The 24,714-nt window shown below is 49.4% G+C and overlaps 7 protein-coding genes across 7 annotated transcripts; 2 read left to right on the forward strand and 5 right to left on the reverse strand.

Annotated features, from left to right (window-relative positions):
- Nucleotides 1-527: 527 nt before the first annotated feature.
- On the reverse strand, nucleotides 528-1,187 carry J7337_002738 (uncharacterized protein; the record flags this gene model as incomplete). The annotated part of the gene is made up of 1 exon (XM_044820465.1): nucleotides 528-1,187. One exon carries the CDS (start codon nucleotides 1,185-1,187, stop codon nucleotides 528-530), a length of 660 nt encoding a protein of 219 aa, XP_044684765.1.
- A 5,798-nt stretch (nucleotides 1,188-6,985) lies between these two features.
- J7337_002739 (uncharacterized protein) lies at nucleotides 6,986-7,761 on the reverse strand (the record flags this gene model as incomplete). The annotated part of the gene is made up of 2 exons (XM_044820466.1): nucleotides 6,986-7,669; nucleotides 7,726-7,761. The coding sequence occupies 2 exons, from the start codon at nucleotides 7,759-7,761 to the stop codon at nucleotides 6,986-6,988; spliced, it is 720 nt and encodes a 239-aa protein (XP_044684766.1).
- A 1,014-nt stretch (nucleotides 7,762-8,775) lies between these two features.
- Nucleotides 8,776-9,933, forward strand: J7337_002740 (uncharacterized protein; the record flags this gene model as incomplete). The annotated part of the gene is made up of 2 exons (XM_044820467.1): nucleotides 8,776-8,923; nucleotides 9,011-9,933. The coding sequence occupies 2 exons, from the start codon at nucleotides 8,776-8,778 to the stop codon at nucleotides 9,931-9,933; spliced, it is 1,071 nt and encodes a 356-aa protein (XP_044684767.1).
- Nucleotides 9,934-10,305: 372 nt separating this feature from the next.
- Nucleotides 10,306-12,387, reverse strand: J7337_002741 (uncharacterized protein; the record flags this gene model as incomplete). Its single annotated transcript, XM_044820468.1, has 1 exon — nucleotides 10,306-12,387. One exon carries the CDS (start codon nucleotides 12,385-12,387, stop codon nucleotides 10,306-10,308), a length of 2,082 nt encoding a protein of 693 aa, XP_044684768.1.
- A 4,847-nt stretch (nucleotides 12,388-17,234) lies between these two features.
- On the forward strand, nucleotides 17,235-20,744 carry J7337_002742 (uncharacterized protein; the record flags this gene model as incomplete). Its single annotated transcript, XM_044820469.1, has 2 exons — nucleotides 17,235-20,415; nucleotides 20,470-20,744. The coding sequence occupies 2 exons, from the start codon at nucleotides 17,235-17,237 to the stop codon at nucleotides 20,742-20,744; spliced, it is 3,456 nt and encodes a 1,151-aa protein (XP_044684769.1).
- Nucleotides 20,745-21,309: 565 nt separating this feature from the next.
- On the reverse strand, nucleotides 21,310-22,624 carry J7337_002743 (uncharacterized protein; the record flags this gene model as incomplete). The annotated part of the gene is made up of 2 exons (XM_044820470.1): nucleotides 21,310-21,374; nucleotides 21,448-22,624. The coding sequence occupies 2 exons, from the start codon at nucleotides 22,622-22,624 to the stop codon at nucleotides 21,310-21,312; spliced, it is 1,242 nt and encodes a 413-aa protein (XP_044684770.1).
- A 12-nt stretch (nucleotides 22,625-22,636) lies between these two features.
- On the reverse strand, nucleotides 22,637-24,666 carry J7337_002744 (uncharacterized protein; the record flags this gene model as incomplete). The annotated part of the gene is made up of 4 exons (XM_044820471.1): nucleotides 22,637-22,737; nucleotides 22,787-23,356; nucleotides 23,406-24,026; nucleotides 24,087-24,666. 4 exons carry the CDS (start codon nucleotides 24,664-24,666, stop codon nucleotides 22,637-22,639), a joined length of 1,872 nt encoding a protein of 623 aa, XP_044684771.1.
- Between the last annotated feature and the right edge of the window lie 48 nt (nucleotides 24,667-24,714).

Raw genomic sequence — 24,714 nt, forward strand, 5'->3', positions numbered from 1 at the left:
CATATGGAAAATATACCAACTCAAAATGTCAACCAGCTATTTCTTTTGCCCGCCCCCGGTGTTATCCTTCCCCGGCGGTTTTGTGCATGGCGCCGATACATCAGGTCCAAGAGTGGTCTGTAAGACACTCGAGGGTTATAAAAGCGAACACGAAATAAATGTACGTGTATGACAAAGGAAATGTAATTACATGCTTCAGGGTATGGTAGGAACATGATCGTCGTGTCGTCAGTAATTCGGTCGTTGAAAAGCGTGATATAGAACTCTTGGAGTTCAAACCAAATAAGAAAAGGAAACAATTCGCTTCATCAGTGGTAATGGCGGTCGAGAACGCCCTGCTTTCATCAATATCTCCGCTGATTGTTGATTCGGGCTGCAAGCTTGGTCGCAGGGACCAGCATGCTTCATTCTTCATAGCTTCAGTCGTCGCTGCTCCTTTCTTCTACGTCTCTCTCGCCTGTCTCGGTACTGCAAAGCTCTTTTGGCAGCTATAAGCAGTGTCAGTTTCATCTCCATGTCTTAATGAGTTATAAATACGCACCCCAGTCTTGGGCCTTGAACTTAGTCTCAGCGTCGACCCACGAGTAGTGAATAGCACGTTCGGGGTATCGCTGAGCTATTCCCAGTGGCTCCATGGGTTTGTCCTGGCTATCCCGTTCGCGGACCTTGATGCTGACATGCTGAGGTTCAAGGTCATCTTCGCCATCGAAGCAGAGCCAGCCCTCCTGATCCCAAACAGGTATGCGTTGGTTCATACGGTAATACCACGCTTGGAGACCTTGGATCGTTCGCTCAGGAGTAGTGCCGAACCGAGCTGCAAATTCTTGCTTGATGCGCTGCCACTTCATCTTCTTGTCATGCCAGGCGTATATGATGTAGTCACCCTCCTCTGTTGTGTACTTTTGGTTAATGTGCCGACCCTCGGCGTCTGGTGGTGGACTCGGATAGCAATGCGCGTTTGATGGTGCTTGAAGAGATGGGCTGCCAATGCCATAGCTGTAGTAAGTGTCTGGGTTTCGATAGTTTCCCTGCAAAAGTTGCTGTGGATGATCAACTGCAAGCGAGTATCGATTATGCCCGCCGGTTCTCCCTCTGCTTGAGATCGGGCAGTCCTTAGGAAGATCATCAGTTTGGAAAGACCATGGCGGCTGCGGTTGTGTAATGGATCTCATAGGCTGAAGGACCATGAGGTTGCGAGAAAGTCCGGGGAGCGGAGATAATGGAGTCCAGGTCTTCACTGGTCCATGTGTTCGAATGAGGGCCTCGACTCCTTCGTCAAATTCTCCTAAACTAGGGAGCTTCACAACATTGTTCCCTTGAGGTGATACGGCGTCATGTAATCTGGGGAGGCTTGTGAACTCTTAGTGTTGTTAGTCTGGGTTATTATGCTGAAGAGCTGAGTCTGATAAGCCAGAACTTACCCTCAAACTTGATCCTGGGGCTTCCTGAAGTTGAACATGGTGGGGTTTGGGGTTGAGTCGAACATTGATAGGTATGTGCCTGGCTCGGGTCTTCTGCCGAATGTCTCCTAGAGGCCCCCTCCATCTTGAGGAATGGATGAATACTCATTTCGACAGGCTTCTGGCAACTGTCACACAGCAAGCAGACGAGCCGATGTAAATGGTTCTGGCTCTTTGTTTTGATCCAGAGTTGTTTGTTATGATTCAGGTGGAAATGGGTCCCCTCTTGAAGAATTATCAGGGAGGCGTCTGGCGGTAGTTGAAAACTTCGAGGCTGGCCGAGGGCAAATTCAAGTGGAAACTAGATACGTCTTGGTTTGCAAGGCCTAAGCAAGGGGCGAAGGGAGAGTAAAGGGACTATAAGGAAGAAGGGAGCGTTAGAGCCGGGAATATCCACTGGAAATGCCGATATCTTTTCGAATGTAGACAGCTCAATGGGATGGGGGTCGACTCTCTTGTATTCGATTCGCGATGTATTGAAGGTTTTCTTGTCTGTAGGGCCAAGGCACGCTTAATTTCAGCCGACGCAATTTCTCTCGTTCTTTTGTCTAGTACCTGAGTGCCGGTAATAAGCCAACATCAAAGGACGAGACGATATGAAGTGATTGTCTCGACTTATGAAGGGGTCTGTGTGCCACCCCTGTCTGAGGTGATAGACGCTACCAACAGTCGGACTTGGCGTTAGACAAAACGCCTTTCTTTTCTGGGGGACACCCTCTCTAGCCTTTTCAAGACCCTCCCCGCCTAAGAGGAGATAAGGTGGAGCGAAGAAGCAAAAGCATCAACCGGGATCCTATCCGTACCTGCCGCAGGGTTATAAAGATAGTTTCGTGTGGATGCGTTGCTGCGAGTGAGGGCGCCGCTTCGTCAGAGCAACCTGTCAGCACGTGCAGGACTCGCCAGCCGACGAGGATGATCGTCCTGCTTTGCCATGTCTTTTGCTACAAGTTGCTTCTACTGCCATCCTTGGTGGAGCAACAAAGCATGCGTATCGTATGCATGATACACCCAACCAACCGTGGTTCCGTAGGGCTTATCCGCTTGGCAAACAACTCCCTCCTTGGGGTGTACAGCAGTCACCTATACATTCCCCAACTACAAGTCGAGTTCTTAAGAATAGCTCATGAGAAGTCTTCCGTCAAGAGAAGAGTACAGCAAAGAGGAAAAAGAGCAGTACATACCTAGATAGCTCATTCTGTCCAGGGAGACCCGCATCGCGTCGAAGCAAGGGGCGGATAGTTGAGCGGAGTGATCTATCCCTCAAAAGAGGCACACACTCTGATCGAATTCGAACACGGAGTACTACTCCATAGCTGAGGCGGAATTTCCAAGGGGAGATATGCTAGCCAGAATCTATCTCAAAATCCAACCGCGAAACTTATCGCTTCCCATAATCAAACAGTCTGTCTTTTCAAGGTGAGCATTTGCTGTAGTGTGGATAACAAGCTAAGGTAGGTCTTGGTCAAGGCACCCTAGCCCATCTGGCTCGCTAGACTGGGGGTGATCCATTTAACGCAGCCTCTGAGATCGCGTTAAGCCGAATTTGCACTGTCCGGGGCAAACCCTGTCGTTTAGATCCCAGCAAGATCTCACTTGAGATGTGCGAATGGCATTGGCCAGGAGGTTGCCACTGTGTTGGTGCTTCCGATCTGGGCCAATCTGCTGCCACTTTGACTGTAGCCGGCAGCAGGCTATTCAAGACCAACCTACGGATACAGTACTGAGAATAAAAAAAATGTTTGCTCAATAACTTAATATGTGCAGTGCTGGTTGGATTTTAATGCCAGTAGCGTACGCCTCAACCGTCCTGCTGGGACCATAGCCGTGGGTCGACTGTTTTCTGGTCGAGCTGGGGGGTGTTGTTAAAAAACTTGACACCAATAGCTAGTTCCTTCGCTGACAACTATGATAAAAGTAACACTCTTCTGACCAGGATTGAGTGTCGGCTACCAGCATATATTCTCTTTCGCATGGAAGTCAGTGATAGTCTTCTGACTCAGATGGCAGCCGAATGTGTCCATTGGCTGCCGCTAATCGCAACAGGCTCAGCGACTCGGTGAAGGCAAGAACGAGTACCTATGTGGCCGTAGCGGGGAAAACAATTCTTGATTTCGGGGGCCAGTGGGAGCTCTTGTGTGAAACAGGGCCAATGAGAGAAAGCTCCCGTTGCTTGCTATTCGTAAGGGAAGAATAAGGTGCTAGGCATTCTGCACCGTTGGCCATCCAGAAACTTACATACATGCTGCGGGCGAGATGAAAGGGTAAAAGGGTGCAGGAGAGGCGTCCGAGTCTGATTATAGTACAAGCAGCGGTGTACACCATTAGTGCATTTCATAAAGAGTTGAAAGAAGCAAAATTTAGAAAGCCACAAAGTCTGCAGGGTATTCTGTCATATTTGATGTGTATCTTGTGTGGGAGCTCATGCTCCGCTTGGCTGCAGTCGACTCATTACCAGCAGACTACGCAGGTAACGCAGGTCCAATCTGAGATTCAAAGCCATTTATTTGGAAGGTATGCGACGACCGTTTGCTGTATGTCTTGTATTGGCGATGACGATGCAGGATTATCTCACGGGCTGGCGGCGCGAGGGAGCGCCGTAGCGTTGAGGAAGCAAGCCTGGGAGAGATGACCCCAGAACCCATTGTGAACAGATCCAGTCAATGAACCTTTGTTTACTCTTTGCTGCACTGTTGGTTGTTGCTGGTCATCATTGTTGATCTTGATCGTGGCGATATAATATGAATTGGTGATCGCTGTTTGGATCCCGTAGACATGTACTGTTTTCTTGCTTTTCAAAAGTTGATAGATGATCTGTCTGTTGTATCAATCATAATTTCTTCAGTATGTATATCCGAATCGGATATTTGCAGCTCACAGCAACGTCAGATCGATCACTTCCCACGAGGTCGGACTGAAGAGCACATTGCATATGGGCGCCTAATAGCGTCTGAGGCACCCTTTAATGCTACTGTGATAGTCCCGAGCAAGTCTGCAATACTATTATGCAGGGCTTTCGTCATCGACTTCTCATTGAGACGAGATGCTTAAGGAGATGTGCTGTGTAACCAACAGACGACAGATTTGCTTTTTGCTGCTAATGCCATGGCCAACACATTGAATGGGTGTTGCGCACTGGGTGGCCAGCTACACCTCTCCAATCCTAATACGGTAAACGTTGCAGAAAGATTGTCGTTGCTTTGAGGCGGTGTCGAGATTTTGTTGCAGTCGCGAGCTGAAGAAAGCGAGAGCTGACAGATGAGTAACAAGGATGATGAGGGTATGAGGGCGACGAGAAATATCGGTCAACTTGCCAAGACAAGATGGACTCTGTTTCAGCTGGAACCTGAGGTATCGCCCTCATGGGCAGTCGTGACTTCCATTCCTTCCATTCCATTCCATAATATCAGTCAGGACCAGGTGAAGTTTGCTTGAGCCTCATTACCTAGGTAAGTACCTAAGATATCTGAGGCTCGGCCGTTAGATCAACGAGGTCCTTACCCAACTTATCAAGCGTCTCATCTTTATAGGCCCACAAGCTCGAGGCGATCGGACGCCTCCAAATCTATGTATCATGAAAATATCCTGATTTCATAATTGAAACCGATCAGTTGAACTAGTATGTAATTATCATCTTCCCTCTTTTCTCCTCAAGGCCCCTCTCCACTGTCTCCACCTTTACATCTTTATTAGGTACCTACACTACATACAGTATTGTCCGTCAATTGGGTGGAGTAGCAGATAGTGGAGGTCTGGGCATGGAACTTGTGTGGGTTCTTCTCATCAATTAGTTGACCATACTCAGAGATTGTATTTTCTTTAGTTATTTTGATCATTCATTTGATTTGATTCATTTCCGAGTCTGTCTCTTGGCTCTTGACTCCTAACCACCTGACTCCATCGCTATGTTAAATTATCATGAGAAGGATATCTGCATTTATTATTGGGTACGTCTGCAACGCCGTCTCACGGATCTTATACCCGAGGTCCTCATCAGCCTCCTTGCTTGCCCCGTGTTAGATAGAGAAAATCTCACAACATGCAAGGCATGTCATTGCTGTGAACCTCGTAATAAAACATGCATCGCATAGTCTATATCATTGCTTCGTGTTTTCGGGCTGGAGCCATTGCCAGTCTTCTTCCAGTCTAACCTTGCTCTTCTCCACAAGTTCGCATGTGAGCGATACACGGATGATACGGGCCATTGAATGTTTACAGTACAATTCGTCAACACCAGCTTCTTATTTGCTAAAGGGATCTTGTTAGTTGTTTATAGTCAAAACGCTAATCGAGACGACATGAGCTGAGGATCAGTGTTCCTAGCTCCATTCTTGAAAGGAACAATCGCTCAGATGATGATCCTTGTACTGTTGCTACATAGGTACGTAGCCTACTCAAGAGTGCCTACCAGGTGTTCTCCAGTGACGCAACTCATTACCCAACATGTTGGTCTCCGAAGATGGTTGACCTAACGGCTCAGCAGAGCAAGGGTCGAATGATCCATTATGGGGGTATTGTCACCTCTTATCTTGGGTCTGGCCTGCGTCTTTATGCCTACAGTACAGTACGTTCAGATTTTTCTTGACCTCAATGTAAGGGGGCATTGCGATTGACTCAATTTGATTGACTCGTTGATTCTTTTCAATTGCCGACATGTCATCACTGAGTCACAAAACACTGAACTGTCTCATGTGTCGTTTGCAACGCCGCCGCAACGGGACCCAAAGGATCTAGCCACAGAAGAAAAAAAAACCCGTTGTGCTGTGACACAATCCAATCCCAGCTGGCTACTGCACGCAGATGCAATGCAGGCACGTTGAACCTAGTACCAGGGCAGCAGGGGTTCAAACATAGAGGAAGTCTTGGAGGCTCGTTCATAAGGACCAACGGGACGGGAATACAACCAACGCAATTCAGATTGAACATGTGCTGTTGCATCGGGCATACTCTGGTCATTGCTTGTTTCCGAGGGTGTATTCGGTAGAAATCAACTCTTGAGGTTTAGCACTGGGACCCTGACTTTTGTATGATACGAGCGGTTGAGACGGTTCAAATAGTGTCACAAAATAAGTTTTTTTTTCTTTTTTTCTTTTTTTCTTTTCTTATTCCAGAGTTATATATCTGGTAAATTGTTGGAACTGTAGACTCAGAACTAATCCGTCATCTGCCAGTTCACGACCTGAAGTTATAGAGTTATCATTAAGTGGTACGCTGCTCGTATGAGTGGCACTATAATTTGGACTCAATACCTTCTTGTGACATCGTGCCGGTTCCTGGGAACGATTCATCGCCCGAAAATTTCCTGCGTTCTGGGTCAGCCTATAACCAATTCGGTATTTGTCGCGAGACTGGAGGGTATTGTTAACTTGCCAGCCTCGCTCCTCTCCAGACGTCAAGAAACCACAATCGCTATCGATTTCGCACTGCCACTCCCCTGCTGGGCTGAGGTCGCTTGTGGGTGGGTGAGATTCGTCTGTGTTTATGTGTTTGTCAATATCCCGCCGCCAATGTTGGTCACTTGATATCCACTACAGAACAAACTTACTGGGGCCCAACATCGTAGTTCTCTTCAGGCCTGGGCCTTGCCGGCGGTACGTGCTCAGTCCACACGTAAAGGCGTGGAAATCCTCCTCCTCGACAGCCTTGGGGATACGTCCTGTAAGGATGCGGCCCAGGGCTATGACGACCGCAGCATGTGTGCATAACACCACAGCACGGTGTCCCTCTGCGTCACAGCGCTCGATGATGGCCCGTACAGCTGCTGCGACTCGCCCATACAGGTCACTGATCGTTTCGCCTTTTCTATAGGGCGTTACTGCAGACGAGTAGTCCTCATCATATGCTGGAAATAGCTCCTTGAGTCGCTTGGAGGGGGCGGGGGTTGGATGGTCGAAAGGTGCTGCCCCAAAGAACTCGCCTATTCCATGTTCTGGGCGTATTCTGGCCGCTGCAGAGCCTCGAATACCTGGTTGGTCGTTGAGCTGCTGCTGTTTGAGCTCAACGAATGGTGTTATCGTTTGCAGGCATCTATAATACGGGCTTGAGTATACAGCATCGATGGGAGGATCCAGGGTCATGAGATGTTTGCCCATCTCTTTTGATTGTGAGACCCCATGAGACGTCAAGGCCGGGTCCGCGGGAATTCCTGTTGGCGATCGGATGAACCCAGTGTACACGCCAGTGAGAGGGTCGACACTCCATCCAGAACGGAACTATACTCGGGGCCAGTTCATCAATACCGGGACGAAGAAGTCTATGGCGAACTTACTCCGTGACGAGTGACATATATGACCTCGAGGGGCATTTTCCTTGCTAACAACTTCCCTATATTATCTTATGTAGCGGATGGTGTTAGGTGTCGTTGTGAGTCCTCCGTCACGAGGTTGTGAAGTTCGAGCTAGGTATGGATCCGTTGATGACCTCGGGACCTCGGCGCTCGGTAGGTAGGTAGGTAGGCAGGTAGGCAGGTAGGCCACATGCCCGGCCCCACATTCCCGTTCAGCCATCCAAGACCGGCCCGGCCGAGAGGTCGGAGCCGTTGACAGGAACAACCAGTTCTCGGTGGAATGAGAGCTTGTGATGGTATGAACGGGAAAATTTATAATAAGCCGTCCAAAAGTCCACATGTCGGAGGGTTTGAATCCGATTCTTCAGCGATTTAGATGGGATGATCAGTTTAGCGTCAGACTAATAGGCTACCACCCGCTGCATTTCGTCCGGCCCAATCCCGGAGCAAGCCATTGATCATTGCTAGCTTCCCATGACGCATAGATTCATGATAACATCTATCGGTTGAAGAGGTTCCGATATTCCTCCCAGTCGAACCCATCGACACCTTAAGCCAGAAGAAGGATACGATTGGTGGGCCAGCTCCGTCAAACTATCAACGAACTATTGACCAAGAAGAGGCTGGTCAAAGGTCAGTCGTGACTGGAGCTAACGACATTATGTGTGAAATGTAGCGACAGAGGTTTTATTCTATTCAATTTGGATAGAAACACACCCATAGGTCTGTATTGGGGACTGGTAGTAGTACACAATTACGATACAGCCTGACAGGCCACAGTTGATGGTCGGAAACCACCCTGAAGAAGAAACGAGTGGATCAGGAAAAAACGTATAGGGTAAGTCAGCTTGCGACGATAAGATTGCACTGATGTGGCTCACGTCAGCCATCAGACATACCGGTGGCTTACATGAATCCTCGCGATGCCTTCACTTCACTTCACTTCACTTCACTCCACTCGAGGTGACCAGCTCTTTCAACAGTATCTCGTAATCAAAAGGATCGTGATATATATCTTCCAATCAGAAAATAATGGGACAAGAACGTTCCGGCGCCTCTCAGCGCTCAACGAATCCCAGCCAGTCTACCCAAAAGGAGCCTTCAGCCATCAAGAAGAAGATCATCCGCCGTGATCCCGAGAAGAGGCGCCTACAGAACCGCTTAGCTCAACAGACATACAGTGAGTTACACCAAGATGGGGACCAAAGTCTCTTTAAATAAGCCGCCTGGGTACTCTGCTGCTTGTGGCTGACATGATCCATTTCAGGGGAAAAGCAGCGGAAGCGCATACAGGAGCTAGAGCGCCGGGCAGCCGAGCAGGGTGCTGCATTACAAGAAAACAGTGACAGGTCCCTCATTCACGTGAGGAATCCAGAAGGAGGCTTTACTTCAGCTCCTATCAATGAAATACTCATAGATGCTGAAACTATCAACCCTTCAACACTCCATCCTGATCCTGGAAACTCGGTATCACAGTCGACCACGGATATAGGCACGTGGGGCACCAGCCTCATCTTCGAAGACTTTGGCCAATGGGTTTCTGAAAACCCCATATACGATGAGTACACAGCACCAGTGCTGTTCTTCAACTGTGGTTGCCCTACGCTTCACATTCCCAACCATTCCAGAGAAGTCCTTCTCCCCGTTATCCCAGATCCATACAAAAACAATCTCCAGATCGACATCATATGCATTATCAGCGCTATGCTCGAGAACTGCCTCTCACTTGGGATAACAAGATCGATGTACTGCTCCGATGATGCCGTTTCACCCTTCTACAGGGCTTACGCGGATTCGGATCCCAGTCCTGAAGCTATCATCACATCTGTCCAGCGTGGATCCCGGACCCTGCATTTCGATCTCCGCCCTACGCGAAAGCAGGTTGTTGTTAATCACCATCCATTCATCGATGTGATTCCCTTCAAGGATATCAGGGACAACATCATCGAGAAGATGAACGAAATGGATGAGGATGAGTTCTTCCATGATTCACTTAATCACCTGACTTGTTGGGGAGGCATTGCAGGCGCACATACTGGAACCCCTTGGGACTCAAGAAGTTGGGAGGCAACGGAAGAGTTCATACTCAAGTGGTCGGATATCGTAGGGGGTGACGAAGGCGAACTGGCGAGGAACTCACGGTGGTGGAGATCACATCGCGGTGAACGGATAGTGACGGAAATGTTCTAACCTCCGCGCGAGATTTCAAGAAGCGTACCAAGGTTCCCTTCCCGTACATGTTGGTTTCGAATCTACCTTCATTGTATTTGACTGTCTAGACATATATGCGCAACGTCGTTCAATATGCTTGGTGCGCTGAAATGCATGCCACCATCGTGGCATAAGAACCGCCTTGGAAAAGAGAACGCCGTGATCTACCATAACGCCGTTAAGAACAAGAGAGCGAGCAGCCCCTGCCGAAAAAAAAAATACACCCATTTAGCCAAACCCCAAGACGCCTTGAGAAAAAGAAGAATAAAAAGGCCCCAACATATTCGTGTACCATTCTGCTGTATATTGACGTACATTCACTTAATGTATCGTGTGTATGGTATTCACGGCCTACATGACAGCACATGAGCCCAGGGTGCGAGCCCTCCGGCGGCCGGTAGGACCAAAACCACCATCCTCTTCGTCTAAGTGGAGGGCCTGGGCTTCTCTGGCTCGACGCCTGCGTCTTCGGTAGCCTGCACCTGTCATGCCCGCTTCTTCTGTGGCTTGCATGTAGTCTGCCCATTTCCTCTCTAGGCGACCAGCGGACGCAAGATCACCACGCAGAACTCGCTTCTGATGCTCATCAACGGTCATCTGGAAGCCATAGAAGCACTTAAGCCCGATCATCTCGGTTGGGTAGCTCACACGGCCAGGTTGGCCTGATACAGCTTTGACTTGGGTGTTGCGGAAGAGCACCTCACGGACACCTGTCCAGGTCACGTTTTGACAATCGTAGACGACCATTTGAAGGGACAGTTTCGGTCGTGTTCCCGTTTCGATAGATCGCCGAGAGCGTTTCATGACCATTGCGGCTGCTTCGGCGAGGACGAGATCGCTGACTCGGGTGTTGTCAAGGTCGACGTTCTGAAGGTTCGTGCATGTTTGCATAACCGGAATCATCCCAGTGTCGCCCAGGTTTTCGCAGTAGCTAAGAGAGAGATGCTCTATCGAAGATGCACAAGGAGCTTTGGCGAGATGCTCTGATAGGATAGAATTGGTGAGGTTTTCGAGGTCCTCGAGTTCGAGGTGTGTCAACCGAGGGGTGGAAGCGAGAATGGACTCGAGAGCGTCGTCATTCAACAGCTTGCAGCCTGAGAGCTGCAGGCCCTCAAGGTCAGGCACAAGATGACCGATCGCCTTCACGCCTGCATCTGTGAGTCGGACACAGCGGCTCAGGTCGAGGTGACGAAGCTTGCGGGCCGGCACAATGGGCCGTTCAGACAAGATATCGATTTCAGGCTCGACACCATGCATCATAATCTGGAGGGCCTCGTCATTGAGTTCGGCGCACCCGCTCAGAACCAACCTCTCCAGGTTGTTTGTCTTGAAAATAGCCTCGGCAGTGGCCACATTGTCGAATCCTCCAACTTCACCAGCCCGAAGATCCCTCAATCTCGGGCAGGCCTCCACAACTGCCTTGACACCTCGAGCATCTACCCTGCCGCACCAGGAAATATTGAAGATCTCGAGCTGAGGGCAGGACTCGGCAATGATCTTGCAGGATGTATTTGAGACCGCAGTCAGCCCCGTGAGGTTGAGGCTAACAAGCTTCTCGTTATTACGTAGCAAGCTATGCAGCGTGCTCTTCTGAAAATTTTGGCAACCTTCCAGGGTTGCGTTCATGAGGTTCTTGCATGCTTTTACGATGACCTCGGTGCGTTTGTAGTGTTCGACCTGCACGCAGCCTCGCAGGTTGAGGTCCTTGATGAAAGGACCAGCCGAAACAATAATCCTGGCGAGTGATTCGGCTGGAATCTCGCGATAAAATTCCGAAGCATCGAGGGATGTCCACAGCTGACCGTCAAAGCAGGCCTTGTAAAAGGCCTTGGAAACTCGAGATGCCTGGACGAGTTCTCTCGGCTGGAAGAAAGAGAATACGTGAATCTGGAGCTCATTGGGCATCTTGTCCCAAAAACGGAATGGTGGCTTCTGAATAGGTTTTACACCAGGCCGGGTTCGAATCTGTACGTCCTGCTTGGACCGAAACTCGGATGGGAGCGGGGCGGTCCCAGGAGTGGTGATTGGAGTTGCATTTTCGACCTTACGAATGGCCAAATAACCATCAGGAGTGTCGAATGGAAACTCCCCCGAAGATTGGGGGGTTGAGCTCAAAGCGCTGGGTAGACCAAGAGGCGACGGCTGTGGGGTCGATGAGCGGGCGCTGTAGGGGGTCTGAGGCGGTCCAGTGGCCGCAAGACTAACACACGAGAGAGTGCTTCGAGTGCTATAGGGACTCCCACGGCTTCCAACCGACCTGGAGCGACGCAGACCACTCAATGAAGGCGTTGAAGATATTCGCTGGATTCGCTGGATCAGACGGTGTCGGCTTTTGCCCTTGACCGGCATGTCCGGCGCTGGCGCAGTGGATACGCCTTCTGGGCCCGGGCTCGGGCTCGGAGCGCCGGACGGTGTTATCTCGTGGACCTCCATGACAAGAAATTCCAGTTGTGTGGGAGGCGTGCTTGTATGTTCTTGTACTGTATAGAGAGCGAAACTTCTAGTATCACAGATGTCGTATGAAAGAGATGGACAGAATAACACCCGATGCTAGCAATCGAAGATAATTGTCTGATTCAAGTCGGTCGGTCGGTCGATAGTGGGGGGCGGCTTGGAGTCTTGCTCGCTGGTCGCTTACAGCTAATGCAGGGTCCCTTATTTCATCGCTGGCGGAGGAAGGATGTGTATCAATATGAGTCAGGAGCAAAACTGATGGACAAAGGTAGGAGAATAGTGAAATAGAAAAGAAATAAGTTCCAAAGTAAAAAATGTCGCGAAGAAGGATGGCAGAAGAAATAAGCAGGGTCCAATGTTCTGCTGGGAAACCGAAGGGATCAGCAGACAAACGGGGGATTCGGAGAGGGTGGTGGGGGGTGGTCAGCGGGGCCGTTTCGTCGTACTGGGCTTCTACTTGCAGCAAGGAAGTTTCCAATAGGATCGAGTCTCGTTTTCTAGTTGAAGTTGGAGAACAGGGCACATGCCCGTGAAGAGATGAACATGACCGTGAGTATGAGGTGACCACAAGAGAAGAGAGAGGAGGGAGAAGGGAAGGGTTGAGAGAGAGGGGGGGATGGGAGCACAAAATAAGGAGAGAAAAGCAATAAGGTACCTCGTAGGCAGTTGAGGCTTTTGTCCAAAGATGGATGCTCTAGAACATTACCCGTCAGTCCAATAGTTACATCTACATTCTGTCTAGATCCCATAGAGTTTTAGAGTACCGACCCAACCTGCCACCCCAACGTCTACAGTCCGTACACTCAGTCAGTACCTTACAGTATAGTACACGACACTAGGTGCAGTTAGTCCGTTAAGGACCCTTCGTTCCCGGGCTCTGGGCTATGCCACGCTAAAAGCCCCCACTATGCTCTTCTTATCGTGCGGGCTACGGTGGGGTGATCGGCTTTACGCGACTCTCTCTCTAGTGGCCCGGATGGCGAAATTCTAGGCGCCGTATCTTGTGTCGATGTAGCCAGCGTTGTAACCTTTCGGCGAATCCTGGTTGGAATGAGACTCTGAGACTACATCGAGGGCAAACGCGAGGCTAGGTAGGTAGGTACTAAGAGCGAAGGCACAAACATAAGAAAAAGTATGTAAAATAAACCAAGTCCTCTTGGGCAGTACGTATGTATTTAGGTACCTACCCAGTCAGACAAGTTCGGATTCTGAGTGCCAGAGACCCAACGGGACGGTGATCCGGAACGCAAGCCAATCACTATAGTGAACTATATACATATAGTATATACGTACTATTCTTTTCCTTGTCGCTTTCTTCAGGGGCTTTTTGAGGGTCTTGTTGGTGTGTAGCTGTCCCCACCTTCTCGCCCATCCTTCATGCATCTCACCTGAGCCAAACCCGGGGACAAGAAACAAGTCAGTTTCTCTCGTGTGTCCGCGTGGCACATTTTATTTCTCATTGAGACGTTTCTTACAAAATAACACTGAGGCCCATTGATTTCTCATGATAAGACTTTTAGTGTGAAACAATCATACCATATCAGTCATAACCCTAGGGTGAGCTGTCTGGCTGTTCAACCAGGTGTGAACTTGGTCAACTTAGTATGTAGTAGAGTAGTTAGAGGCACAAAAGACCCATCATTACTTCAAAGGGTTACCCGCAGTTTCTCACCATATGTATGTACCTTGCCTCTGACTACTGCACGCCGAACCCACGATGCAAAAACGTCCCTGACTCAAGGGTCCAGCCTCTTTGAGCTGACTGCTTGCCCCGGACCAACCATGAGGAGTCAGCTTTCTCCGCATGTCCCTAGGTTGGTTCTGGAAGGCGGTCAGAACAAATAGATGGCGACTGAGGGAATATGTGCAGCCAGTTACATGCACAGTAAGTAGCTGGGTAGGTAGGTAGGTAGGTAGGCTGCTCAACAAAAATTCATACATACCTTACTTACCTAGGTAGATTACCTAGCCTGTACGGCTTTCCAATAGTTCTACATCTTGCTCGTCGAGACCTATGTACTTACCTACTAATGGATTCAACGTCTCAGCCTTGTTCCTTCCTCTTTCAGCTTCGTCTGAAAGCAATAGACAGATAAATGGTCACGAAAAGCCTGGGGAAGACCCCACTACCTTGGAAGAAAAGAATGAAGTGCGTGCCCTGCCCCTCATCTTCCAAGACTACCCCTACCTACCTTCCATACTTACAGCTGACCCCGCGCTATTCGGGCTGTTATCGCCCGATTTCTTATCGGTGCGATTTGGAGGCATCAGGTTGAGAATTAGGTACGCTACTTTATAGGATGGATGTCTCGTCATGATATACTTTGGGACCTTATTCTAAACGAGGGCCACTGCGGTTGTGCCAAAATGCACAGTATCTTAGATCGTCCATGTGCCTCTTGGTAGGGCTGGCAGCACACCATCGATGTCACCAGGTATCATTTCTGCCCGTCTCAGGTGGAAAGATAACAATACAGTGATCATCCGTTGTCTTGATAGGATATCGAGGGCGTCTATCAAAGCCATTACAATCGATGCAGTATTCTTTCATGCACGGTGTCTTGTCAGTTAGTGTCGCGTGGTTGCAGACCCCGGTATTGTGTGTGCCGTATATAAGACATGACTGTTGGCCTGACCTCTTGAGCTGCTCGTCTGACTCGGTCAGACATGAACTTTTCTGGTAAACCAGATTACGTCCTGATTACCTCGAATTATCGAAGCCAATAATACCCAGTACCGCTGAAACCGTTTCACCCGTTTTACATCGCAATCAATCCAAGCAGCCCGCAATCTGCAAGCATCAGATAAGTAATAAGCTTAGGTTTATTAGCACCCTAGCCACTGTGAACACCGTATAAAGAAACATACAGCTTTTTTCTTTCTTTCTTTCTTTCTTTCTTTCTTACTTAGGGGGAGCAGTTGTCGTGAACCCGATTCTGTTCAAGAGGCTCACGGATGCTTGGCAAGATGATAAGGTATTCAGACATATCTATCAATTGGCGGGGAATATCTCATCTCTCTTTAAATTCCTCTACACGTGGGCATCAAAACTAAAAGGAAACTTTTAGGTTCTGAGTTTACTTACTTTGCTCCTCTGCCGCCTTGATGTGGCGTTGCTTGGATAAAGCTGCTTGGTTGATGCATAAATCAAGAGGCAAATTTGCTGTCTTATAGATAGCAGACCTACGAGCAACATCTATCTACCAATCAGCATGGATCCAATGAGACTTCAGGTTCGTTCTCAGTTACCATGGGTAACAAAAGGCGTGTATTCTTGATTCTAACTAAGGTGCTGGTCCCTTGATTCAAATGCCTCTTCCATTGACTTAGCCCTTGGTGCGAAGCAGAGTCAAACTTAAGTTCTATTTTTCTCACGTCTCGATTATTTCCTCATGTGCCTCCATTGCGAAGTCTTTTACAATGAGTAATCACCTATGGCTGATGGGTTCAGTAAGAGATTGAAGATCTGTATTGGATCGAATGGGAATAAACCTACAAGCAAGATTGTGGCGAACGAATTAATTGTCTCATATGAAAACAACTCCAACTACGAACCCGTAGTCTAGTTTGTTGACAATCTGACACTCAATGCGTTCTTCCATCTAGTAATACGATCCAATCTGAAATCGAATCGTGTTGAAGTCATAGAAATCAGAAAAGGGATGCTGGCGTCATTTGTCTGGTAGTAATGCGTACCTTATTATTACAAATACTCCGTATCGCAACCTGCCTTACGGTTGAGCTTGAGCTTGTTACTTAAGGACCTAAGGTAGGTAGGTACCCAGTACCTTAGTCCTCCTTCCAGCGCTACGCCACCTCCACTGTACCTTGGAGGGTTTTCAGGGTCAAGCAAGCACTAAGTACCTATCTATGTATCAGCAGGCAGTGGCTTCAATCCAACCCCTGCCAATCAGATTGTCTGATGACTTCACAAGCCCTGAGAGCAGCCTATGATAACGGCGCAAATCCCCGTCTTCTTCACGCTCCTCAACATCAATCTCTCAGGCTCCTCTGAAAGCTCCCATCTCGACAATCAAACTTTCTCTTGGTGGTAACAAAGTTTAACGTGCAGCACCAAGGTTCATCTATTTCCTTACCTATAATTTTCTAAATCCTGCGGTGCAACGCCCAATTCGCCCTCTCGGCATTCCCTTCGACTCACGCTGACTGGGCTGTTTTCTTTGTGTTTTGGGTCACAAGCCAAGACATAGCCCTGGCAATACGGCCCCATCCCCATCCTTAACATTGACGGCCTCATCCGTCGTCACCCTTCAAGGCCCAATCTTGGAATATCGATAATTCAAATTATATCCATACGCATCTTGGTCTATCATCTATCCTTCTTTCTTGTATAAGCGAATTCCTCTCCTATCTGACGGCTGGCTCCAAGTTTTCAATCGACTTCCAGGCAATCGAGCCAACCGAGATTTCCTGCTCAACCCCGCCATCCTGAGAGCAGACCCCGTAACCCTTTCATCACGACTTGACCTGTGGTTTCGGCCTCTCCTTGGCCGACTCCAACTATGCTACAGATGCATGGAGGACAAAATGATCATGGTACTACCTGCTACCTGCCACCACTCTTGGTCTATGTCCTCCTGTCAGCTAACCAGGCTTTCTTGACACAGGAGCCGAAAATCACACTGGGGATGATGAACGTGGACGAGAGAAGCTGCCAATGCCCCTCTCGTTGCCAAAGAACCGTAGTACGGGAAACTTGGCTGCCGCAAGGAACTCTTCAACTCAAGATCGAAGCAGAGCACGCATGTCCCTGGATGCGTCCGCGGCCGCCGCGGCTGCCGCTGACCTTGAAGCTATCGCCAGGTATGTTGAGTGAAATCATGCGTCACGGAGCCCAACTGTGGCGCCCACCCTCGGTCTGCTTCCTTGCTGACCACCATATCAACTCCAGGTCTCCCATCATGACCGATCACGAGCATGGCTTAGGCCTGTCCGGCCTTCGACGAATTAGACAGACACGCCCACCATCCAGAAACCCTACTTTACCAGGATCCCGAGCATCTTCGCGAAGCCCATCCGTTGCCGCTCTGTCTCGTTCCACTTCGATGAGTGCGATGGCTGCCAGCACCGGCAACTTGTCGCTCACTGGTGGTCCATCAAATCCCAGCTTCTCCGACGATCTTTCTCGCTTCCCCTCTGAGTCTTTGCATTCTTTCTCTTTCGCCAATCAGTCCGAGGACTTTTTGCACAACCGACAAAATGCCCTCAAACGGTCCGTTGAGTTCATGAAGGACCATATGGGTCTTCCTATGAACTCGTCGCAGGCTGCTCTTGCAAGTGCTCAGGCAAGAGTAAGTGGCGATGTCGAGACACAGAATATGCTTGACCTACTCGCACAGGCACAGCTAATTAGAGCTCCAAACTTGCCAAACCCCGACGATTCTTACGCCCCGGCTCCTCTGACCGGTCCCGCTGAGGTCTTGGAAAATGTCTTCGACAAGAATTTTGACCCTCGAGCATCCAGCACAGATCTCATCAGTCCTCGCCAGACATCGCCACCACCTCGACGGTCAAGGGTTGGGACAACAAGAAGATCCATTCCACTTGAGCCAGCAGCCTATGAGACTGCCCATGTTCAGGATCAACCAACTACAGCTTCTGCTAGTGGAGGAGGCCCTTCAGGCTCGAAAACTACCCCAGTCCGTCCGACGCTGAGCCTCAAGCGAACAATGACAGATATAACGGCCGTGTCGGCTCAAGATAAACTTATAGATACAGTTTCGCAGCCTTTCTTAAGTGGTCAGCCCATATATCAAGAACCATTAAACTCACCGTCCTTGGCCCAACTCCCCAGCGCCACAGCGACCAGTTTCCCCACCCAGTTAGGTCCTTCTGTACATGGACACACAAACCGATGGGTACCCGCCGCTCAGGCGATCTTTACAACAGAAGTTAAACCTCCATGGACCATTATTGCGGCAAACGATCTCGCCTGTCTGGTATTTGGCGTTACAAAAGCTGAGGTGCGCAAGATGGGCATCTTGGAAGTTGTACAGGAGGAGAGAAGGTCATGGTTGGAACGAAAACTCTTGAAGCAAGCAGATGATGAGCTTAATGAAAGCCAAACGCCCTCGGGCCAAACAACGCCTGCAGCTTCAGCAGCTTCGGCACTGCTTAACGGGAGATCTGGAATAACAGCCCAGCTCCTAAGCAAGCCAAATTCGAGGACTCAGCCACGAAGTTACATACAAAGACGTGCACAAACGGTTCACAGCGGCGACCCAAGCCCGCCCAAGACCCGGGGCGGCGGGCATAATCAGACGAATTCCTCTAGAGGAGTGCTGCTATGCGGTGACGTGGTCCCCATTCAGAAACGCAACGGTGCGACCGGTTCTGCTAGTTTGTGGGTCAAAGAGAAGAAGGTCGGATTGATCTGGGTTTTGGAAGAGATTCACGAGGACGTCGCCTACATCACCTTGGACGAGGACGGCATCGTTCAACAGGTCACCGGCTCTACTGCTCCCATCTGGGGGTTCGAGTCAATCCCTACCGGATTCGATATAGCAAGACTCGTTCCACGGATTCCCAGACAAGGGATTGACCCTAACACAGGAGAAATCGACTTTGCCCAGGTTTCAAGGCGGAGATACTTCACCTGTCCTCACTCACCCCAAGTCAATGTGCCTTGCACAGTTGAGCAAACCCGCGGCAAGCTAGAGCTTCGTGTTTCCACGTTCCCTCACATGGCTGGAATTGTCGTGGTAGAGCCAGAGACGCTTAAGATCCGAAGCTCAAACGCAGCCTTTTGCGGTGCGCTCTTCGGATTCGAAAAGGCCGATGGCATGTCGATAAATGCACTCATTCCAGAATTCGACAACATTCTGGGGTCATTGATAGAAGAGGACGGTATACAACTCCTCGATGGTATGGTTGTTCCTGAACATCGTTTCAGAAAAGCTTCGGCCTTCCTGGCCTTGAAAGAACATAGACCTGACGCTGCATCTGCTTTCCTCCATCCTGCTGGATTAAGCGCCAAACACCGAGACGGATCCGATCTGAAGGTTGACGTCCAGATGCGTGTAGTCAAGAGTGAAAAGAAGACCGTTGTGATGAACGAGACAGTCTTCGAAGGCAGCGATGAGGACAACGCCACCGGAGACGAAGCCTTCGAAGTGACCCATTCAGAAATAGTGTATGCTTTGTGGATTACTTATTCTCGCCATCTCCACGGCACTCAGCCTCATCTCGGGCTCGAAACCCCTACCCGGGCTGGAGCTTTAACTCCTCTCCACCAGCCATCACCTGGCCAGACCCCTGCTCATACGCCTCTTGAGATTGCTTCAGATGATGAGGGACCTCGAAAGAACGTGTTGATTGCTGCAAGTTCACTATCCAAGCATTTAAAGGATGCCGCCATGAATGCTGCTGCTAAGATCACGGGGCAGCAACCAAAGCCCAAGCCTGAAGAGGCCACTCCAGTTCCCAAGGTCGTCGAGCCTCCCCACAAGAAAACGATCAACGACTATGTGATATTGGAGGAAATGGGCCAGGGTGCGTATGGCCAAGTGAAGCTAGCCCGGCATAAACAAAGTGGCAAGAAGATTGTGCTCAAGTATGTTACCAAGCGACGTATTCTTGTCGATACGTGGACTAGAGACCGAAAGCTGGGTACTGTGCCCCTGGAAGTTCACGTCTTGGAGTACCTTCGCAAACCTGAGCTACTTCATCCCAACATCGTCGAGATGCAAGGATTCTTTGAGGATGACGTGAACTACTATATCGAGATGATTCCTCATGGTCTGCCAGGCATGGATCTCTTTGACTACATCGAACTCCGAACCAACATGGACGAGTCTGAATGCCGCAGCATTTTTGTACAAGTAGCCAATGCAATCCACCACCTCCACACCAAGGCTCGCGTGGTACATCGCGACATCAAGGATGAAAATGTAATCCTTGATGGAGAAGGCAACATCAAACTGATCGACTTTGGGAGTGCTGCATACATCAAGAGCGGTCCATTCGATGTCTTCGTAGGCACAATCGGTTAGTAACTCAGTCCGCCTAGAGACATGCCATAATTTGCTGACTTACTACCAGATTACGCTGCTCCTGAAGTTCTCGCTGGCAAGCCTTATCGGGGCACAGAGCAAGACGTTTGGGCACTAGGTATTCTCCTCTACACCATTATTTACAAGGAGAACCCATTCTACAGTATTGACGAGATCATGGACCGTGACCTGCGGATACCCTATATTCTGAGCGAGGAGAGTATCGGCCTCATTCGATGCATGCTGGACCGAGATGTCGCTAAACGCTACGATATCAACCAAGTGCTAGAGCATCCTTGGTGCCAGGCTGCTGTTGAAGAATGAAACCTGATATTTTACAAGCCATTGAAACAATAAATCGTCATCAAGCCTTGTCAACGGGAAAGGAAGCCTTTCAGCTGTCACTTGGTGACTCATTTGGTTACAATACCCCTTTTGGAAAGTCGAAGCCTTCTCATTTCCCCTTTGTTTTATGCGTTAGAGATTATTGACACGGAGCGATCGAACGAAGATAGAAGAAACATACGATACCTACTTTGGATACTAGGTACTATACTGGGAAGGACAGGCGAACACTTTTTTGGAACCTCCGGCGTGAAGGATAAAATGGCCGGATTCTCGAGGAGCGGGGTAAATAGGACACGGAGTTGTTTCTTGGCTGTTGATTTTGCGAAACCTGCGGATAGAAGCGAAAGATAAAGGATATATTTTTTCCTCGACTGCATAAGCAATCCAAGTTAGACACGCTCTTCATATTCAACTGTATATATGTCACAGATCTTATCCAGTAAATGAGAGTTCGGTGATAATTCCTAGTTCGGTTGGCCCGTCGGCTGGGCCAGCCTCCTTTGACTCTAAATGTCTAGATCATGAGCATCCTAACGATAACTCAACTCAGGGTTCGCTCTGAAGTTGCATCGGCATCGGCATTCAGGTACAGGGCACTCAACGTGTCTGGTAAACCACTGGCGGGCGTGGTCCAGATGCAAGACATGTTCGCATCGGAGGCAAAATGTAGGAAACTGACCAGCCATCTTCGACTCACTCTTCTCTTCTGGCTTGTCGGAACGAGGGACGCCCACGATCTCGAGACAGACCACACAACGCGGGAGGTGTCGACCGCAGTTGGGACAACTCACACCCGCATTGATGCTCGTCGCGAGAAGTGGGTTTCGAGACTCGAGAGCCGATGCTGCTTGCGCAGAAGAGGCACCTCCGAGATGCGGTGGCTGGTTGGCAGTATTCGCGAGTGATGTCTCGGCGTCGCAGAAAACACAGCGGAGGGCAATTTGGCGTGATGGTGGTTTCAATTTGGGGATGCCGTCCCGTTTCGAACGCTTGGTTGACTCGACGTCAAACTTTGTGCGCTGGAAGAAGAGTTTATGGCGCTGAAGATGGGCACGGTAAGTGTTGCGCCAGGCTCGACAGCGAATGTCGTCTATGTATCTCGGTGCACAAATGGACAGCACGAGGGTCGCTGTCTGAACGTCATGAAACTTTTGGATGTAGCGGGCAAAAATATCAACCATGGGTTCTGTGATACCTGTGAGGACGATGCCTTCTATATCGCCGTCTGCTATCGCCAATGTGATTTGCTTGTTGAGCCACTGTGTGAGCTGATCATCGTCAAAGTTGCGAATTGCAACGTAAACTCGGTCAGAAAGGGGAAGAGATAGCTGGCTGGCTATAGCCGTCCAGTCACCTGTAGCAATCAGTGATGATATTGCTCGGAGGTAAGGGTCAGTTTTGGAAGCAACAGCTTCATCAAAATCAAGCTGTTCCTTGTTCTTGGCAGGCGTGCTGTCCCCACTGCCCATAAGCTGTAGGGCCAAAGAAACGAACAAGAGTTCAGGGTGAGCAGTGCTGGCTTTCTTAAGGATCTGTATGGCTTCCTTATGATCCCCTGTAAATAAAGCACGAGCTGCGGCCATGGTATGAATGGTGGTGGGGTACTCGGGATCTGCCTTTCGATTGCGGCCTTTTGGATCATGCTTTTCAGAATCACCCCAGCCGCAGATTTCAAGGCATAGCTGACGATGCGCTGGCCACTTGGTAGCTGCTCCGTTGAACTTGGGAAGACGATTTTTTTTGCAGAAACTTGCAATGGTACGTTCCCATGTTGCACGATCAGGAGGCGTTGCGCCAGGAGGTAGTCGAGTAGAAGGATCACGGCCTATGACAAGGTCAGCTGGGGTCTGGGCCATTTCCGCTTCTAGTTATTCACCAAGATTATTTGTCCATATTGAGTGAACACCAACGTAGCTGAGGTCAATATTTGAGAGTACCATGCCTCCATCATCAGCGTTATCCTCAGCAGCTTCAAGATGTTAGTATGCCGTGAAGAAGAGTAATGTCCGGATACTTACTCGCCACCCAGTCCCATATATATTTCACCCACGGATCGTCAGCCACAATGTCTCTGTTTGCTACTGCGTCGAATAGGTATTTCTCTTTAGCACGTAACAACATGTTGTGATCAAGTACGTTCTGTGCTTCTCGGGGCAGACCTTCAGCCTCAGCTAGTGAAGCCAACAATGCGTCGTGGATTTCTCGGCATGAGCCCAAGCTATCGGATGCTAGGGACATCTCACTGGTCTCGCTTTCGACAATCTTTGTGTCTCCAGCACGTGGCTTTATACCCTTTGGAGCTTGGAACTCGTCTCTTACGAAGGCGCGCAAGGCTCTTATCTTAGCTGCAACGGTGGAGGCTTTGTGAAAGGCTTCAGGAAGTGGCCTTGTGGTTGCCCCAATATCTTCTATAACCACTGAAGTCATGTTATTTGCCTTCAGTAAGGCCTCCGTATCTGCCCGGACATTTGCACTCTCTGGTCCGAATAATGGCACTTCTGACAAAGCTTCTTCGATAAGAAGAGGCCCTAGCATGTCAGGAGCTTGGGATGGCTCAAACTGCATCACGCTGTGGTATGGGGCGCCCTCTATACGGGGTTAGACATGTCCAAACCATCGGGGATCAGCTTGAATTACCTTCGAGACCGCGATGAGGTGCTTTCCATGGTACAAGTTTGTAAACATGATCTGATGTTTGCGATGGTTGTTCGAGGATTTCAAAGTTTCCATTGGCTCGTAAAACGAGGAGCCGTGGACGAAGGACGGGGGAACTCAATGTCACCCAGTCAAAAGCAACAATGCGATCATTCTTCCTTGATGTTTCGACATATGAAACATCCATCTCATAAGACTTTTGAACTTGGAGAAGTTCCGGGTTGCTAGACCCAGAAGATGGGGCCTCTTTATTGGTGTCCAAGACCTTGAGCTGTCCCGTACGAGATAGCACAGCAATCAAACCACGATGGTCACGGCAATATCGAAGTGACCGAACAAGGGAATACTTTCCATCGGCCAAGAAAGGGTCAGAATCAGTCTCGATGACCCGGTCAAGACGCAATGCTCCACCCCACGGAAGTTCATCCTCCTCAATTGCTTGCATGTATGCGTGAGAAGCCACGGGTCGAGATGTCGCTCGACGGTCCCAGATCATTACTCCAGGGTGGTCCAGGGCGGAAGAAGCAAAATAATTCTGATCAGCATAGTCGATTGTAAGATTGTTGTTGCACTTTGTTTGAAATGTGACAATGCTTGAAGGGTCTAATAAGAATCGAACATGTGTCAGTTTGCGCAGAAATTCTCTTCGTCTGCGAAACCTACCTCGAAGGTCGTGTATTCGAAGACCCTGAGCCTTAATGCCCACAACAAGAGTCTGGGGGCTGTCTTCGAAGAATTTTATGCTTGACACAGAGACACTAGGTTCAAGGCGGGTTTTTGGTTCAGCAATGTTTGTTGCATCCGAGGGAAACCCTTTTGTGTTCTTGTCTATTGAAGACAATCGACTGACATCCCAGATGTGAAGGCATTGATCCATTCGCACTCTGTCCAGGCCAACTGCTAATAGTCCGGTTGTGTTGAACGCGACGGCTTGACAAGTACGAGACATCTTGAGGCCCAGCTCCACGTACGCATTAGATCCATCGTCAATCCTGAGCAAATTCACAATGCCACTGCCCGTACCAACGGCAAGAAGGCCGGGATTGGTTGGCGACCAATCGTAGGTTGTGAGGGGAGGAAAGTCATCGTGGCGGGCGAGTTTCTGGTAGTCGAACTTCCCAGCTCTTGCATGACCAGTTGGTTCGTAGACCTGAACAACGCGGTGCTGCAGGTTGATATGAATGAAGTTATCATATGAAGGGTTGGACGACCATTTGACGAGCCCAGGTTCAGGGCGATCCATGATGAAGGAGAATTAGCCCTGTGATGGGTTTTTACATAAGCATCAATT

Source organism: Fusarium musae, chromosome 2 (genome assembly GCF_019915245.1).
Source record: "Fusarium musae strain F31 chromosome 2, whole genome shotgun sequence".
In the NCBI taxonomy this organism is placed as follows: Eukaryota; Fungi; Ascomycota; class Sordariomycetes; order Hypocreales; family Nectriaceae; genus Fusarium; species Fusarium musae.